The sequence below is a fragment of the Cyprinus carpio genome, chromosome A5, assembly GCF_018340385.1.
Source record: "Cyprinus carpio isolate SPL01 chromosome A5, ASM1834038v1, whole genome shotgun sequence".
Classification (NCBI taxonomy): domain Eukaryota; kingdom Metazoa; phylum Chordata; class Actinopteri; order Cypriniformes; family Cyprinidae; genus Cyprinus; species Cyprinus carpio.
Genome location: NC_056576.1, coordinates 15,198,565 through 15,217,491, shown reverse-complemented (window position 1 = coordinate 15,217,491; position 18,927 = coordinate 15,198,565). Strand labels below are relative to the sequence as shown.

At 37.3% G+C, this 18,927-nt stretch overlaps 1 protein-coding gene across 8 annotated transcripts in view; it reads right to left on the bottom strand.

Annotated features, from left to right (window-relative positions):
• The window catches only part of LOC109079703 (transient receptor potential cation channel subfamily M member 3-like), a 126,436-nt gene extending 110,638 nt beyond the window's left edge, over nt 1-15,798 (bottom strand). For 2 of the 8 annotated variants that reach the window (XM_042754793.1, XM_042754775.1), the window contains exon 1: nt 15,235-15,796. In XM_042754793.1, coding sequence (XP_042610727.1) covers nt 15,235-15,591 — 357 coding nt within the window. In that variant the 5' untranslated portion in view covers nt 15,592-15,796. Of the gene's footprint in view, nt 1-15,234 lie in introns of all 8 variants that reach the window. The other 6 variants (XM_042754783.1, XM_042754766.1, XM_042754771.1 and 3 more) reach the window with 5 other exon arrangements.
• Between the last annotated feature and the right edge of the window lie 3,129 nt (nt 15,799-18,927).

Here is an 18,927-nt window from a genome sequence, read left to right as displayed (position 1 = left end):
CTTTTCAATACCGAACTGTCACTGGTGATCTTCTAAGCCTGTGAAGCTGAGCCTGGCCCTGGAGACAAGAGGATAATAGCAGCTCTGTGGGGCTGTGGAGGAGTCAGAGGATGAGATGAGTCTCCTACTGGGTCTCCTCCCTCTCTCAGGAAGACCTCCTCTGGCTGATCTCTCCCTGTTCACTGCCCCATCTGGAGCCATCAAACCCACAGGGCCCAGTGAGCTGGCATCAAAAACCAACCTCAACACATCAGGCAAAAACAGTCACACATCATTAATACACTGACTATGTTTATGGTACTTCATCATATAATGAGGACTATAAAAGGGACTCAAGCTTGAAATTAAAAATTGTGTGTATTAGATCCAAAATCTCCAGAGTCATGCTTTGAGCAAAGTCAGTAACGGAGGAAAACAATCATTATATACCATAATCATGATGCTGTATCTGGAACAAATGCTTTGTGTATATTTTTCTCATCGCATCTGAGCCCTACCCCTGAACACCTCACAAAATCCTGTGCAAAACACTAGATTTAAATATAAGCATCATTCGGCTGTTTTAGAAGTCTTTTAAAGTATTAAGTTCCAACTCACTAGTCGGTGTTCCAACAGGTTTCACTAAATTAATGAGGACACACTCACTCACACAGACTTACACAATTCACTTTTAAGCAGCAGTGTTAGTGGATCTGTAGTTACTATAGCAACAAATAACACTGTTTAACTCCACTTTGAACTTCTATTGCATCATTTGAAAGTTTAGACTGTCCTGTCAGTCAAAAACTTTCACAAACTTTATATAAATTACATTTTCTCCATAGTGGCCACAATGCTACTTCTCTTTTCTGTAGCTTTCCACTCAATATTATTTCATTTCCTTTCCTATATTTCATTCAATTTGACCTCATTTTCTTTCCTTTCTCTCTTTACTTAATAAACACACTCGTGTCATGTTCATTTGACCTCATTGGACAGTGTTAGTCAGTTTCTGCAGTGGGGCAGGTCATAGTAGGGCTGTCGCGATAACCTTTGCCTTTGCCTTTCACGTTTTACACTTAGTGCATGTGTACTGAATATTCAATAAGTTAGTAATGATAACATAATGTTTACCATTCTGATTTGCACAGAGGCTCCGTAGACTTGCACTTAACAAGCCTAAACAGACAGCGAATGAGAGAGAGATCAACTGAGCATGTGCGATTACTCGCGAGTCATATATAATATTAAAAAAAGTCCAACAAAAGTCTTAAAAGCCAAATCTCTGTCTTAGCATTGACTCATTGCTGGTCAGCTGAGCCTTCTAACGTGGCGCTCAAAGTAAAAAATGATTTCAACAGCATGTTTCATTACGTCTCTCCTTGAAAGAATCAGTGTTTTTGAATGTGTAGTTGAATGAACAAACTGTTATACATATAGGCTTACAATAGCCTAACAATCTTTTTGTCAGGTTTATGTTCTGTTATGTGGATCGTTATTTTGTCATTCACTTCTGCTTACTTCACTTCATGTTTCAAGGCTATTTGGTTTCGGTTTCATTGGTTTCTGATATGACTTCGTAATATCATAACACATACACACAGATACACAATTTGTTTACTCTAAGTGACAACAGCAGCATTTTTAGCGATGGGCTATTTACACTTAGTGAAAATATCAATTCTATTTACGCTATGTAAAAGTAGTAGATCTTTGCAATAAGTGTAAATAGTAATTAGATGTTATTTATTTTTATAAGTAGTGACAAATACTATTTCCACCTCAGTATTGTTGTACATTAACAGGATGCAATAATAACATAGAGTGTAAATGATTTTATTTATTACAATTATTAAATACATGCTGCCTTACAACAAAGCCCTCCCTATAGCCTACTAACCCATAAACCTACCCAATTAATAAATCATTATTAAACACTCGTTAGGCAATTGATTTCCACTTTTTTGATGAAATATGTGATGAAAAAAAGGAAGAAGAGCAAGTTCGGCAAAAGGCGGATTGGAACTGTGGTCGACAGCACTGGCTTCATCCACGAGCATTGCTCTCTACGAACTGCACCACTGACTAACGCTAAATGACGCTGACTAACAGTATCCAATGAGATAAAATTAACATGACAGGGGTGTGTTTATTCTCAGCATTTTATTTCTACTTTATTATCGTAATTTAATAAGTTTGTTCTCAACATTTAATTTTGGCCTTTTTTCTCTCAGAATTTAACTATTTTTTTCTCGAGACACAATGACTTTTTTCTCGTAATTTAATGACTTTATTGTCAACATTTAATTTAGATTCTTTTCTTCCACATGTACAGTACATACATACAGAGAATTGAAATTGCGTTACTCTCAGACCCTTGGTGCATACAGATAACACTAACAGTAGAACATTAAATACAGATAATAAAATAGAAAGTACAACTATACAAATAGGTCATGTAAAAAAGAAAGATAAGTAAAGCAGCACAAGGCACATGGTAGATATAATGTGCGGATATAATGATTGTAGTGCAAAAGAGCTTATTCAGTCTGATTAAAGTGTCAAAAATCTCAGAGAGCAGTTCTTTATTTAAACTGACAGAAGAGGTGGTTGAATGAGGTCAGTTAACTGCTGAATGAGGTAGAGACCAGACCAATGCTGTACAAAGTGTCTGGTGCATGTCCCAGTGGGAGCTGGGGGCGGGGGGTAGGGACTGAGGTTCAGAGTTCAGTGGTGCATGGGGAAAAAGAGGGGAGGAGGTGCAAGCTCGGGAGGGAGTTCAGCTTCCTGACAGCCTGATGAATGAAGCTGTCCTTCAGTCTGCTGGCCCTGGCCTGGAGACTCCGCAGTCTCCTCCCTGATGGCAGCAGACTGAAGAAGCTGTGTGATGGGTGAGTGGGATCACCTGCAATGCAGAGGGCTTTATGGGTGAGACGGGTTCCATAAATGTCCTGGAGGGAGGAGAGGGAGACACCAACGATCTTCTCAGCTGCTCTCACTATGCCTTGAAGGGTCTTCCAGCAGGACGCGTTGCAGGCGCCATACCACACAGTGATGCAGCTCGTCAGAATGCTCTCGATGGTGCCTCTGTAGAAGATGCACATGATGGGGGCCAGGGCTCTGGCTCTTCTCAGTTTGTTTTCAGTCCAGGAGAGGTCCTCTGTGATGTGCACACCTAGGAACTTGGTGCTGCTCACTCTCTCCACAGACGCACCGTTGATAGTCAGAGGAGCATGCTGAGTGTGCGCTCTCCTGAAGTCAACAACAGTCTCCTTCGTCTTCTCCACGTTCAGAGAGAGATTGATGTCACTGCACCACTGGGCCAGGCGGCTCACCTCGCTTCTGTAGTTTGTCTCATCTCTGTTGCTAATGAGACCCACCACATTCGTGTCATCCGCAAACTTAATGAAGAGGTCGGAGTTGTGTGACGGTGTGCATTCGTGGGTCAGCAGAGTGAAGAGGAGGGGGCTCAGCACACATCCTTGGGGGGCCCCAGTGTTCAGTGTGATGGTGCTGGATGTGTTGCTGCCGACCCGTACTGCCTGAGGTCTTCCAGTCAGAAAGTCTAACAGACAGTTGCACAGCGAAGTGTTGAGCCCCAGCTTGACCAGTTTGTGAATGAGCTGTTGAGGGATGATTGTGTTGAATGCTGAACTGAAGTCTATGAACAGCATTCTGATGTATGAGACTTTTTAACAAGTTTTTTTCTTGAAACACAACAACTTTTTTCTTGTAATTAAATGAGTTTATTCTAAACATTTAATTTAAACTTTTTTTCTCGAAATGTAACAATTTTTTTTTCTCGAAACACAATGACTTTATTCTCAAAATTTAATGAGTTCATTCTCAATATTTTCTTTAGACATTTTTCTCTAAATTTAAAGAGTTTAATCTAATTTTATAATGACTTTAATCTCAAGATGATTTTTTTATTTATTTTATTATTGCTTGGCCCTAATACTCGTCCGTACATTTAATTTCTTTCCCCTGGTTTTATTTAATATTTTACCTTAGCTTTCCTGCTTCTTGCTTCATATACTACATGCAAATTGGTTTTGCCTGAGGTGAGTTGTTTGTTTGTGAGTTATTGTTGTGAACAATAAATGCAATATTTCACTGTCAAGTAATTAAATTGTTTTACACACACCTTCAATCAATCTTTCTGGTCCTGAAACCCTGCCTAAAGCTCCATAACTACTCTGCAATACACCTGGCCTATCTGAACATTTAGTTTTTTAAACTTTTGTAAAATAATAACAAAGAAATCTGCTTTCGACAAACAAGATATTCAGTAATAATGCCTCAGGCTGTTTTAGATTCTCCCATGAGAAATTAAATAACTCATATACAATACGTAAGTTGTTTTATTTTTTAATTTTTGAATTTACCCAATGCTAGTAAAGGTTGGGGGTTCAAGTCTCATACTGGCAGGGATTATGGGTGGGTGGAGTGAATGTACAGCACTCTCTCCCACCTTCAATACCACGACCCCCAACTGCTCCCCGGGCGCCGCAGCAAAAAATGGCTGCCCACTGCTCCGGGTGTGTGTTTATAGTGTGTGTGTGCATTTGGATGGGATAAATGCAGAGCACTAATTCTGAGTATGGGTCACCATACTTGGCCACATATCACGTCACTAATTAAAAGGTGCTGGAGAGGAGACCAGCAATAGTAACGCTGCTGGTCGATACTGGAAAAAAAAAAATTACAAATTCAGAAAACTTTGTAAGACTTACTTTACTCTTAGATGAAAAACAGACTCATTATGTCTCTCAGTACTTTTTCTGGCATGTTGCCATCTGCTGAATGTGCCTGTAAAAAGAGCAACATTTTTTCCACGTAACTGTAATCCATTTAATCTCTGTCTCATCTTAGACAGGATAGCAAGTCTCTGATGGCACTACAATGAGACACATACATGACCTGAAAGTGGCATTCTGTCGAGCTAAGGAAAAAGATCTCAACTTAAATTAAAAATAAAATAAACTGTAAGGTTGCAATGCAATTAGTAAAGACTGTCTCGCTGCTGGAGAACACTAATTAGAGTCTCAATAATCCACCATGTTTGAGTCTCGGTCTGAGGGCAATTTATCACAGACCGTCCATTCAGTATCACAGCATCCCACACAGGTTTTCAGACTATAGCAGTTGCCAGTCAAAGGTGCCGTCATTAAAGGCTCCGTTATTAAATGGTGATGATGCTTTTTGAGATCAAAACAGCTTTTTTATAAAGAGAGACTGATAAAAAGAGAAATGTGGAATTTAATAGTCCCTAGAAGCAATTCAGTAGGGTCAAAGAAAAAACAAAGGACTAAGACAGACAAAAAGGTTAATGGAACCAATGTTAGCAAAAAAGCCCAGGACAATTTTGCGAGTCTCATCTGAATTAGCCGTGGAAGGAAAATCCTAAGAATATATATGGATGTGTGAGTCCCCACAGGAACAAATGACTAGAAGACAAACACTAGCAGATCTGGACAAGAGCAATTTCCACTCATCTTATAAAGCTAACGAAAGAAGATCAAAATCATTTAATAAATTCCAGTGCAAATTTATGACTGTGCACAGTTAATCTCTTAAACACTTTGAGAAAGTTCAGTCAAATTAAGTGTCACCTCAATGACATTTAAAACTCCAGAATATAAATATTGTGTTTGTTCAGAGCTACAAAACTTGAGGAAAATATTATATGCAAATGCTACAGTCCCATAAAAGAGCATAAAATTGAAATGAATTGATTTAGTCATTGCTTTGCTTTACACTAAACAGGGGGATGCACAGACGGTTTTCATGTGGTCCTGCGTTAATGAATCCCTTCAACTTGACAGGCTTTCACTGTGAGGCCTGAGTTATTCTGGCTCCAATCTCCCTCTGCATGATTTTTTTGTCAGACTAATAAGGACTGTGGCGGGATATGAAGACCACTAATTGGCCACTTTCTGTCCTGTTGGAGAAGATGAGGTGATTAGGAAATGTAAAATGACTGATACAATAGTTATTTAAATGTGGTGAAATTCCTTGGTAGAGCATTGCGTTAACAAGTGCAAGGTTGGGGGTTCGATTCCCCGGAAACACATGATAGGTAAAAATTGATAGCCTGAATGCACTGTAAGTTGCTTTGGATAAAAGCGTCTGCTAAATGCATAAATTATGAATTAATTATTAAATTATTCATTATGAAAATAGCAGTGCTTCGAAAATGACTTCCTGCAAATATGCAAATATATTTAATTTCTGACAATTATTTGCCATAGTTACAAACCTCTGCAGACGGCCAGTCACTGTAGATCAAAACGCACCCAAACACATTTACTTAGCCATCTAAATTGGGACATTCCATAGACTTCTACTGTTTTTATATGAAGCTAGTTATAAATACTATAACCTAACCCTGACAAAAAATGAATAAATAAAAAAAATAAAAATAAAAAACTTTAAACCTGCATTTTTATAATAAAAAACTTCATTTACAAATGAGGACATCTCCAAAGAGGTTTTGCCATATTTAGCTTACTTCTGAAAACAAATTTGTCTCTGATATGTGGTTAAGTAGGTAAACACACACGTGTAGTATTTACTATCAAACCAAGGGATGTGTACACATAAAAATTTTGACAAAAAGCAAGCGATAAGCTGATAATTACATTAATGCCAATAAACAAAAAAATTCTAAACTACATTGTCTTAATAAAAACAACAACAAAACACAACTAAAATCACTTTAAATGCTACAATTGAATGTGCCATAAATATTAATGTAGTTATGCAGCATATTACAATGTATAGTATGAAAAACTGATATTCAAGATTTTCATTAAGTTTAAATTTAAGCAATAGGAAATGTAATCAAAATATAAAAAACAGGAAATAAACAAATAAATATCCAATATTGGGTAATTTATATCCAATATGCACTCATGCATATGAATTCAATAACAAATAAAAAACTGCGGCAACTGGCCATGGGCCTTGACCTACATTTATTGTTACAAATAACCACTATACAAGAAATAAGAAAAATGTCTGCAATTGATAAAGTACCTCTACAGTCTTTAAAAAATATATAGAAACTTTATAGCTATACCCAAATATAAGAAGGTAAAGTAATTCCTGCCATATTATAGTTATACTTTCTTCTACAGAATTTAATAATGTTTAACTGCAAGTAAATTGCAGATAGAGCTATGAATTTGAATCTGATATCAACAAATATCTATATTTTGGCACAATTTCCAGGACAAATCTATTTTCATAGTATGGCACCCCTGATCCCTGAACTGAGTGCAACTATGCTAACAGAGCAGAGGAGGAAATGCCACACTCGCTTGACATAAATTTTACATTAGTTCCTGTGCCAAGTGTGTTACCAAGGCAACCTGGCAATTAGCAGATAATAGGAATAGCGCAATAAAAGCAGCACTGCACTGTATAAATATAATGGTGTTTATTACAGTCTTACTCCCTTTGACCACTATAAAGCAGCCATCCATACTGAAATTAATAGATGCATCTACCCTGGGGCACTCCAGCCATTCGAAGATGGGAAATGCTAATGTGGAGGGCTGGTTGAGGCAGGAGTCACATGCTTTGCATTTTACTGTCATCTCAATGAGGGTGATGCTATGAAATGCTCTGAGCAAGCTCTGTTAGATTTGCCTGAGCTGGGGGTAAATACTGCCAACATAAAATTAATCTGCCACAAGTACGCTGATTAGTTGGTTTGTTGGACGTTATCGATGCACCATCATCTCTTTAAAGACAATCTGTTGTGCCATTGTGTAATGGGATAAATGAGTTGTTTTAAGGGTAGAGACTGACTCTAAATAAGCTTATTACATACAGGTGCATCTCAATGAATTACAATGTTGTGGAAAAGTTCATTGGCATGGAGATGATCAGTTTGTGGCACTGCTGAGGTGGTATGGAAGCCCAGGTTTCTTTGACAGTGGCCTAACAGGTTTCCAATAAAAAAAAAACATTTTTAGACAGTGGCCTTCAGTATCATCTGCATGTTTTTGGTAGGGGCTCCTTTTGCTTTTAGTTTCTCATTTTCCTCTTGACAAGGTACCCCATAGCATTCTCTGTCTCTTGGTTCATTTTGGGCAGTTGCCAAATCCTCCTGGAAAATTAATGAGTTTGTTGGCTAGTCAAGCACACCAACACCATGGTCATTTAACCAACTTTTGGTCCTTTTGGCAGTGTGGGCAGTTGCCAAATCCTCCTGGAAAATTAAATCAGCATCTTAAAAAATTCCTTGTGAGGCCTCAGTCCATTCCTTGTGAAGTTCACTCAAATTCTTGAATCGATTTTGCTTGACAATCCCCATAAGGCTGCAGTTCTCTTGGTTGGTTGTGCATCTTTTTCTTCCACACTTTTTCCTTCCACTCAACTTTCTGTTAACATGCTTGGATACAGCACTCTGTGAACAGCCAGCTTCTTTGGCAATGAATGTTTGTGGCTCACCCTCCTTGTGAAGGGTGTCAATGATTGTCTTCTGGACAACTGTCAGATCAGCAGTCTTCCCCATGATTGTGTAGCCTAGTGAACCAAACCTGAGAGACCATTTTGAAGGCTCAGGAAACCTTTGCAGGTGTTTTGAGTTGATTAGCTGATTGGCATGTCACCATATTCTAATTTGTTGAGATAGCAACAGGCTCCCTAGGTCCTTGCGGTGACTGGGTTTTGAGAAAAAATCTTTTATCAGAAATGCACACAGGCATTTCTGCCTGTGTGCTCATTATTCCGCTGAGAGGAGTGCTGGTTTCTGTTAGGCTTTTTCAGCTGTCAGAGACTCTTCCTCTCCAGAGGCCAGTCGGCTTTACCAGAGGGAGGACCTTTCCAATTTACGTCTGTTATTTCATCTAATGCTGAGGGACAGTGATTTGAGACCTAGGCACTAGGGTTATTTTGCGGTTTTGTGTTGAAGATGGAAATAAGCTTTTACAGGACCTACATGTGCACATTCAATACAATTTGTGTACAAATAATTCTTCTGTAAGGACAAAAAAATCTGGGTTACGGTGAGATACTTACAATGTAAGTGAATTGGGCCAATCTGTAAACTGTAAAATACTGTTTCCCAAAACATAAACAATGTGTGTAAACATGACTTTCAGTTTGAAAATCACTTATTAACCTTTTCTGTGTATAGTTATATTAAAATGGCACGACAATGTTACACCTAAAACAACCGTAAAAATGATAAGAATAATGTTACAGCGCAAATTATACACAAATTTGAATAGAAGAGTAAATTTAAGCATTTCTGCTTTTAAATCATGTAAAAACTGGCCCTTTTACTTCCATTGTAAAGGACAAGTCTAAACATTTTTTTGTGGTAATCAACATTATGCCACAGATGTTGTTGATTGAGCTTATCTTGTCTTGGACCTGAACATCCTTTAAAGCTAATTAGGGTTGCGACCTTGCCCAACAAAAACACAGATTAGACTTTTCTGAAGTGACCAGAAGTGATGGAATCACTACTGTTTAGCAGTATTCAATAATTTAGACACATTTAAAAAGCATGTGAACTCTATAACTGTAGTGGGAAGTGGACTGAAAACGTGCCGGGTGATATGTGCGACTGTTGCTATAACAACCAAAGTAAGCCACATCCACCAGGCTTAAAGCCCTGTGGTGGCAGCACAAAATCAGCCCCCCGAGGTTGTAACGGATCATTCCAAACTCTGATCCGTTCCTATTTCAGTTGCCCAGCGTAATGCTGTTTAAGACTGCCTTAACACCAACCGGGCACAAGATGGATTTTCTGAATGTTTACTAACAAGAATATCGTAAACCAGTCTTTGTAGTCAAACACAATAGGACACATATCTGGTGATTCCAGGGTAGAATAACTTCAGACTGTGAATGTGCACATGTACACTTTACGCTTAACATATTTAAACCTGAAATCCACATGGATTTCATCCGGATTTAAACAGCATGTAAACACTAAAGTACAGAATATTGATTGGGAATTTAAATATTTTAACATACTATAGCACTATCCCTTTTAACACCTCCCACTGAGATAAACCCATATAAAGAAACAAAGATATATAAATGACTCCGTTTCCAAGCTACAGTTGCCAAGGTTTGAATTCACACATTCTCATCAGCCTTCTTTGTTTCAGAACCATGTTACAGAACAATTAGCCTGTTTGAGCAGTTGTGTTGGCATGCACACGCTCCTCACTGTTTGCACTGCCACTTAGTGCCTAATGTCTGGCCTGCCGAGCATGAAAGCAAACTTCCTCTGAGTTGGGATATAAAACGGTAAAACTCCTCAAGGTGACTGTTGGAGTCTTAAAATTAAAATATACACTATAAAAGTATATGTACATTAACAAAGACACATTTAAAGTACACAAGGTCAATTTCACTCATCACAATTCATAATGCAACAAGTACATGCTACATTCTCAAAACTTTGTTTCTCGTCTTAAATTAATGTCTCCCTAACTCCATTTGGTGACTCATTTGTTTTTGTTTTTTTATCCTGGCTTTCTAGTAGGTGCCTTGTGACAAAAAATATTTTTTAAACTCATCTAAACGTCTAACATTTCAGAAGAAATTTATTTTAGAAAACAAATGGATGCACAGTTTACAAACATGCACATTTTTAAGTGAAAAGCAAACAATTGGATATGGGCAGTATAGATGCGTCAAAGTTGATCAATAAAATACTGTGTATAGGCTACTTAAAAATGCTTCTCTGCTACATTTCAGCAGCCTAACTGCAACTGCACTTAAGACTAAGTAGCTAGTTAATGACTCCATCTCTGTGATTGCAGTATTTACCTGTTTGTGTCAAAGGTGTGTGTAGCGCAGGCCTCAACAGTACTGTTTTTTTTTTTTTTTTTTTGCTGGCCAGTCATGCCTGTAGTTCAGATTTTTACTTGCTTGCAACACCAACAACAACAACAACAGACAGATTAATAGCATGTAGGGATGTAACGATTCACCGTGAGCCAGATGAAAATCGTTACAAATATGTGATAATTCAAATCGGCTGAGATGTTAAACGAATCGCAATACATTTGGGGGTGGGTGTTTATATGAATATATCTCTGAGGGCAACTGTCTGTCTTTAGAGAAGTTTAGATGGTATTTTCTTTTCATCTCATCTCTGTATAATACATATTAAAGCAGCATTCATAGTACTTTTTCAAAGGTCCGGAACTTTCGGGGGCAGGACTTGAGTTCATGCAGCACTGTATTTCAACCACCATTTGCATATATTTTTTTAAATATTACTGTTATTGTGTCATGAAATGTAGTTTTAAAAGTATTTCAGGTGAGAATGCAGTTGTTTAAATCTCAAATCTGCGGTTTATTTGTAAAAACAGTGCCTATTTAAAAATCTCTGATTTTGAAGACAGGAGCTCCATGCAATCAGCGGGCGCTCAGTGCTCATGTATCCCGACAAGAGCAGCCTCAACTTGGCTAGTCCTCCTGACATTTCTCTGATGTCTCTGTAGTGGATAAACATAAGGTATAATTCGTTTTGTGTAAATCTTAACAGGTTATCTTTGGTCTTTATTCTATAATTCTATTAATCTATTAAGTTGTTAAAATTAAAATGAAAACAGGCAATGTTTGATATAATATTTAATTTCATTGTAATGTAGGCTATGTACATTCCCTGAACTACATTTCTGCGGCTATTAATATATTTAAATGAAAAGTTTGATATATTTCGTCTTATTGTAAATACAGTGAGGAAAATTTCAGTAGCCAAGGTGAGCTGACTGATGTTATCAAGTACGCTGATATTTGCAGAATTGCCGAAAAGTCAGAACTACCGAGGATCTAAGTCCAAAATTTGCACACTTGGTATTGAAATGTGCGCAGACCTACGTCACCAGACTATTTACCTATTCTTCTCAGTACTTTAGACCATGATGGAAACGCAGACAGCAACAGGCCTGGGGGGAAAAAAGTTCCTGGGACATATTGTTCCAGGTAATTTGGTGGAAAAGCAGCTATTGTTTGGATTTTGATTCAAATGCAGTGGTTGCCTCTAATTTTGAATGGAAAGAGCACAGACAAATATTTTTTTTGTCTTATTTATTTGATTAGATTTGGGGTTTGTTTTAAAATTTCAATTTAGTTTTGTTATTTGACATATTTCTGTTTGTATGTGCAGCATTGTGTCCAAGCAATAATAAAAGGACGCCTTTTCATTTACAATTTGTCTTAAAGGAGACATATTATGCCCCTTTTTACAACATGTAGTCTCAGGTGTCCCCAGAATGTGTCTGTGAAGTTTCAGCTCAAAATACCCCACAGATCATTTATTATATCATTTTGAAAAAGCCTATTTTGAGTGGAAGCAGAAACATGCTGTTTTTCATGCCTGTCTCTTTAAATGCAACTGAGCTGCTGCACCCCGCCCCCTTTTCCAGAATAGAGCTGCGCCATCACAGCTCGAACCTGTTAAAAACATCTGTGTTGGTTCTGATTTTCATGTTTATCACCATATTAGTTTAAACCTCTTATACATGGTTTTCTGAGAGCACATATCCGAAGCACACATACAGAAAGAGGCTGTCACAGCATGTGAGTACAAAACTAAGTTCTCATTCACACACAAGTTTATGTTAAAAACAAATGAGTTACAAAAACAATCGGTTATGTCTGTGAAAGTTTTAGATCTGTGTGGCAGCAGCATTATACAATAAATAAATCCACTGCTTTCTTGTCTCTTCTGAGGCTGGGACTCTAAATAGTGTTCTGTTCTCATCTGTGCAGCCAAAGACAGAACAGTTAGCATGTTTTGATCAAACTTCCGCCATGGCGTTAGAACTGGTATACCGCTGTCGCTTGCGAAATCAAAATGACAGCACCGTGGCTGGAAACTTACAGATGAAGGGGCAGTAATATTATAATGAGATCCCTTGCAACTTTACTAGGGGATTGAAATCTGACGCACTTGTTTTTTCAGACACTTGCAGAAAAAGGCTTACCAAAACAAAGTTACTGGGTTAATCTTTTTCATGTTTCCTTGGCTGGTAGATGCACCGGGGACCTGATTATAGCACTTAACTCTCTGGGGCCGACTAACGCTAATATGCGTTTTGAGGCATCTTCTCAAAATTTCATTCACAGCATCTACATGTCTCACCATGCCAGGATGTTTTTTTTTTCTTCTTTTTTTTTATGTTATATAACATAAACAGCAATACGATATAAAAAAAATATATATTGTTGCTAGCCTAATGTCAGTAAGAATGGTTAGACAAAACGTTACTGAGATAGGCAATTCTCTGTTCACGAATATAGCCAAATATGTTTATAACTTCATATATTGTATAGGCCTACATACAAAGCATGCTTGTGTTTATGAATGTAACTAAGCTTCGGTTCATAAATATCTACTCTGGTGTAAGTATTTTGAATGCGTTATACCCAGGATCATCTGAGGTGTAAATGTATCAAGTAAGCTGTAAATATCACTGATAATATGTGTGCTATGTGGTAATTGTGTTTTTTTTTCTATCTACAGCATTAGTACTAGTATCAGTGACCATCACAATAATGTTAATGTTACCTAAAAAAAAAAAATTATAAATTTGTCCTCAGGGTCTTTCTTGTGACTCTTCTCTCTCAGTCACACACACCTGGCTGAAAGGCTCATTATGAAGCTCATTATGCTGGCCTTCAAAAATCTCTTTCAAAAGGTGTGAATCACAGCATTATGCAGGATAGTTGATGCCTTCTCGCAATATACCTTTCCTACACAAAAAGTGTCTTAAAACAATTAAATTCAATATATGCTGTTTTCTGTGAGCAAGTAATCAAGTGATTTACAGTCACATTAGAATTGAAGCAAAAAACTCTAAAGCTACTGAAAATCTGTTCTCAAAAGTCTTGTGAACAAATGTTCTCTAGGTGTTTTAATGCCTTATTTCAGTGACTTCAAAATTTTAGTTTTTCACTAACCACGCATAAAAGTCGCTTTCTCAAAACACAATCATGTACATACATGCTGCTCACATATTATCATAGCCCAGTTTGTGCTGATTACAGTGTTATTAGACTTTAGCCATTTATCTGTTTATAAGCAACTGAAAAAAAAACCCCACAAATATCAGGTCATGTCAAAACTTCTCTAGGCCCCCATATTTTCTAGAAATTTCTTGACAAAAACAAAATTTGCAAACATTTGATGAAAATTGATGTTACACTATGCAAAACATTACTGTAGTTTTAAACATTCATACTGATGCTTTCAAGACTATCACTTGTCAACTGTGACCTAATTAGGAAATTAATTCGATAATTTATATAACATCATTTTGGTGACAAATCAGCAGAATTTTCAACAATGCAGAAAACCAAATCAATATGTCTGCAATGTATGTAAAACTTTGTGGCAGCGCAGGAATAGCTTAAAAAGGCAAATTACAGTTTTGTCAACTGGCTCCCAAAACTCGCTTACACTGACTTTCTTACACTGTCTATAACAGAAAACATTCTGCATATCCAAAAAAAAATAATAAAAAATAATAAAAAAATTATATATATATATATATATATATATATATATATATATATATATTATATATATATATATATATTATTTTGGAAAAATGGAATATCTATCCCTCTAGCTAAGTCATTCAAACTGTGCACCGATCTGTCTTTGGTGTATAACAGATGGTTTATAGTGTGCTTCAGGGCACGCTCATGTGCTAGCAACAACTGACCCACTGAGTTTCCACAATCGTCTGTTATAGACTCTAAATCAGTCATAATGAGATGAAACATCAGGGGGTTGGAGTTTCCTTGCAGGAACTGCAACATGCCTGAAATCTTTGACTACAGAAATGTGAACCAAAATGCGATTTCCCCCCACATAGCACATACAGAGTATTCTATGGCCTGGCTCAAACAAAGCATTTTACAACAATGTTTTCCAAATGGCACATGATATTGGGAGAACACTTGATTGTGGTACATATCTAGGCAACAAAAGCTTTTCACTCTCTCTCTGCCCATCTTGTCTCATTGCATGCTTCTATTCTGAGCATATGAAAGCATCCTCATCCTCATCCTCACTTTTAGACTGCCACCTGCTTAAGTCAGACTCTTTCCTGCACCCCTCTCTCCATCTCTGTGTGATCCCATGTCCTCGTTCTCAGCTCTTCCTCCCTTCCATCAGCGGTCCCTCCCCTGCACCTTCCCCCCTTGCTCCAAATTCAACAACTGGGAAAACGGAGCACACACAGATGCTCTTCTGCTTCTTACCGCTGCTTGCTGTGAGGCCAGTCCTGACCTCTTGGTAGACCCTTTTCTGGAGCTCAGTCTCTTCCAAGACTCGGAGAAGCGCCCTCTGGTGGAGGGGCGCCCGGGCCCCTGTGCCTCTTCCTTTGTGGTGTTGACTTTGAAGCCTTCTCTCCTCCCCTCCCACTTTCTTTTAGTCATAACTTTGAAGGTTTCCTTAACAAATCTAGCACAAAAGCCACGGAAACAAGGACCTCTACACTGCGATGTTTCGTCTTCTTCTAAAACTATTCCAGATTGCAGGGCATCTCTTTCTTGCTCTTTTCTTGAGCAGAGAAGCGAAAGAATTGGAGGGAGTTTGGCTTCTACACCCTGTTGCATGTGGTCCTGCTGCTTCAGTTAATGTAGGAGGCTTCACCCGTAGAAAAAAAACACCACAGAAGGAGAGAGACAGAAAAAAAATGTAGTCGGTACAGCTCCGCCTGCAAGGTTCCTCTCCTGGTCTTAGTCTACTGATGTCTTCAAACTGAGCGGGCAAAGGCAAAGCGAGTCACTCTGGAACTGAGCTCTCATCCTCATGCTCTCTCTCCACCCTCATTCACACACTCTCCCTCCCTCCCCTCTCCACTTGTTATATCTGCCTCTATCATCTGCTTCACTACCAGACTTCACAGCTCACGTGTCGCCCGCTCTCGCTGTTCAGCATTTGTGGAGATTAAAGAGTTATTCAGAACAGAAGCTGAAGGTTTCTACAGGTTCCCCGTCTCTTTCTCCCCTGTGGTCCCATGCTGGTTTTAATCGACACAAGAATGCAAGCTTCATGTCAGCAGAGTCCCACATGCTCTCCAGTACAAAACTCTTACTACTTTTGGATTTCAAAACCTAAGAACTTATTACAGCTAACGTGAAAGGCAATTCACTAAGATCTGTACATCTGCCCTTTCAACACAGTCATGTGTTTCACGACCAGTGGAAGAGAGACCTACTTTTTTATGTAGATAGAAAATGAGGAATCAACTACCTCCTGCTGAGCAGAACAAAATACAAATCAAAGCAGTGAATGTGGAAATTGAAGCATTGTGAATTAGATCTAGGCCTACAAATGCAACCACACAAAATCAGTAAGACTGTAATGTTATGATATACTGTAGTGATACTAATAACTGCAAGATAAACAGATTTGCGATCAAAAACCTGACAAACCTTTCATCCCATTTACACCTCTGGCATACTGTGCATTGTGATAAACCCTCCATAAGTCCCACCCACTCACAGTTGCCAAGGTTACCACAAGAAAACAGCAGACCAGCACAGCTGGTAGTTCATTAGCATTCCAGTTTACATCAACAATGAAAATATATATATATATATACTGAAGCAAAAATGACAGAACACTTAAGAGATGTAATTATAGCACTTGAAACTACAAATAAAAAAATAAATAAAAACATAAAAAATGAGATAATTGGGATTCAAACCAGAAAAAATAAGTCAGGAGTGTTTCTGTAAAATGAAACTTATCATTAAATTTACAGCTGAAGGTTCTAGTGATGGCTCATGGATAATCCAACGGACTTCTGATCTGATTAACAGTAAGAAAGTAACACGTTTCTAAAGGCTTTTCGACAAGTTTAATTAAAAGTTTAAGTGAGAGGACCTGAAAGAAAAGTCTCGGCATGTACCCTTGTGTAAAGCCCACAGCATACTGAGTCATCACCCTTGGAAGTAAGCATGGTATTTTATTAAAAAAGCTGCTTGTTAGATCTGAGAAAAATAAGACCAACATATTTTCTGGCCAGAACAACAGCCAAAAAACATCACTAGTTTCTTTTATTAAATCAGAAACAAATATGGTTCTAGGAACAATTAAAAAGAAAATAGGAAGCTAATGTAATTTAGAGTTAAATTTATATTTGTCTGTGCATGACTAATTCAAATGAATAAGAAGTAACTTTTAAGGCGCAAAATTAGGATTTGTATATAATTCTCAGGAATCATTTTTCCTTTACAGATTTACTTTTCCTCATAACAAAATTCAGTGGAGCATGTCAAATTTCCTATTTGATTCAAAACTGACTGTTTGATGAGACAGAAAATTTGTCTCCAACCTTCCGACATCTGACACACAGGGGCCAATCATTTGCCATTATTCACTGTGACCATTTTATCCATTATGCCCTTGCTCAGACCAGCAATTTTGAGACAGAGGCTGTTTTCCAATGTTTTCCTGAGTTTTCTATAACAAGTCTGTCCAACATTCACACAAGACAGAAAATACACACACACATATAACAAATACACACACTCTCTCTCTCTCACACACACACACACACACACACACACACACACACAAACACACACACACACACTCATGTGTATATGTTAAATGTGTGTGAGTAATATCAAATACTGTTAATGTTTTTGGTTCAAAAATTTGTAGAACTTAATTGAAACACAGATGAATGCTTTGGGAAACTGTAGTCTTACCTTCATTTCTGTGCAAAGAGGTTGCAAAACTCTCCTGGCCTGGACTTTTCTTGCCATGGAGTCCTGTTCAATGAGGAACACATAGAGCATTCACTTGCTATTTATTTTAATAAAGATTTATAATGTTATAAATGTATAGTTTTAATGTAAGGTTTAAAACAATGTTTCATTTTCAGATCAGTAAATTAACTCCCCTTTTTGTATTCTGAATAATTCATGACTCCAAAAGATGTCTACCCAGAGAATAATCACTTCGTATCAGCTTCAGAAATGAATCTTATTAAAAAAATGAAAGAAAATGCATGAATTTTACAAAAACAAGTGTCTATAGAAAGACAGACACTGAGTACCTAAATAACATAAAAGGCCAGGGTAAGTGTGTGAAGCTTAGTTTTTTTTATTAAATGTGAGTGGAACTAATGACTATTTTGCAGTTATAGAGCAATAAAAACCTGTTACCATCTTTATCTGTCTGCATGTGTAAGCCTGCAATGACTTTGAAGAGACACATAAATGAAGGAAAATATATTTATAATGGTAAGATATTTAAATTTCATTTCATTGGCTCTATGAGAAGCTAAATGATTAAATTATAATGACAGAAACCTCTAGAGTATCATGGGTTAACAGGAAGACAAACTACTCATCTGATTAAATCACAGTGGCAATTTTTCTGAGGCAGCAATGGGCTCTCATTTATAAAAAAAGAAAAAAAGATAAATCCACTCAAGTCAAAGATTAAAAACGAGGGGTGGAATATCCATCATAAATAATGTTGTGCAGTGAAAACTTATAAGAAATTTGTGGATAGTGTGATTTATTATAGTTTAAATTAATCAATCAATTAGTGACACACACCACATACACACCCACAAACAAACAAACAACACCCAACGGACCACTGACCATCTTAAACACAACACAGAAAACTAGAAAGCACTTAATCTCACAACGAGGTTCAGACTTATTGGCTGGTATGCCACTTCTGCAAGAACATGCAGGATTTTTTATAATAGGATACAATAGTCAAGTCACCTTTATAAAAAGAATATATATATATATTATATATATATATATATATATAATATATATATATATATATATAATATATATATATATATATAAAACTTTACCCAGTAGAGATTGTTCCAAAGCAGCTTCACAGTACTGAACAGTAAAGTAACAGAATCAATGATGAAAACTTCAAAACTTAGGTGAATCCAAAATCCA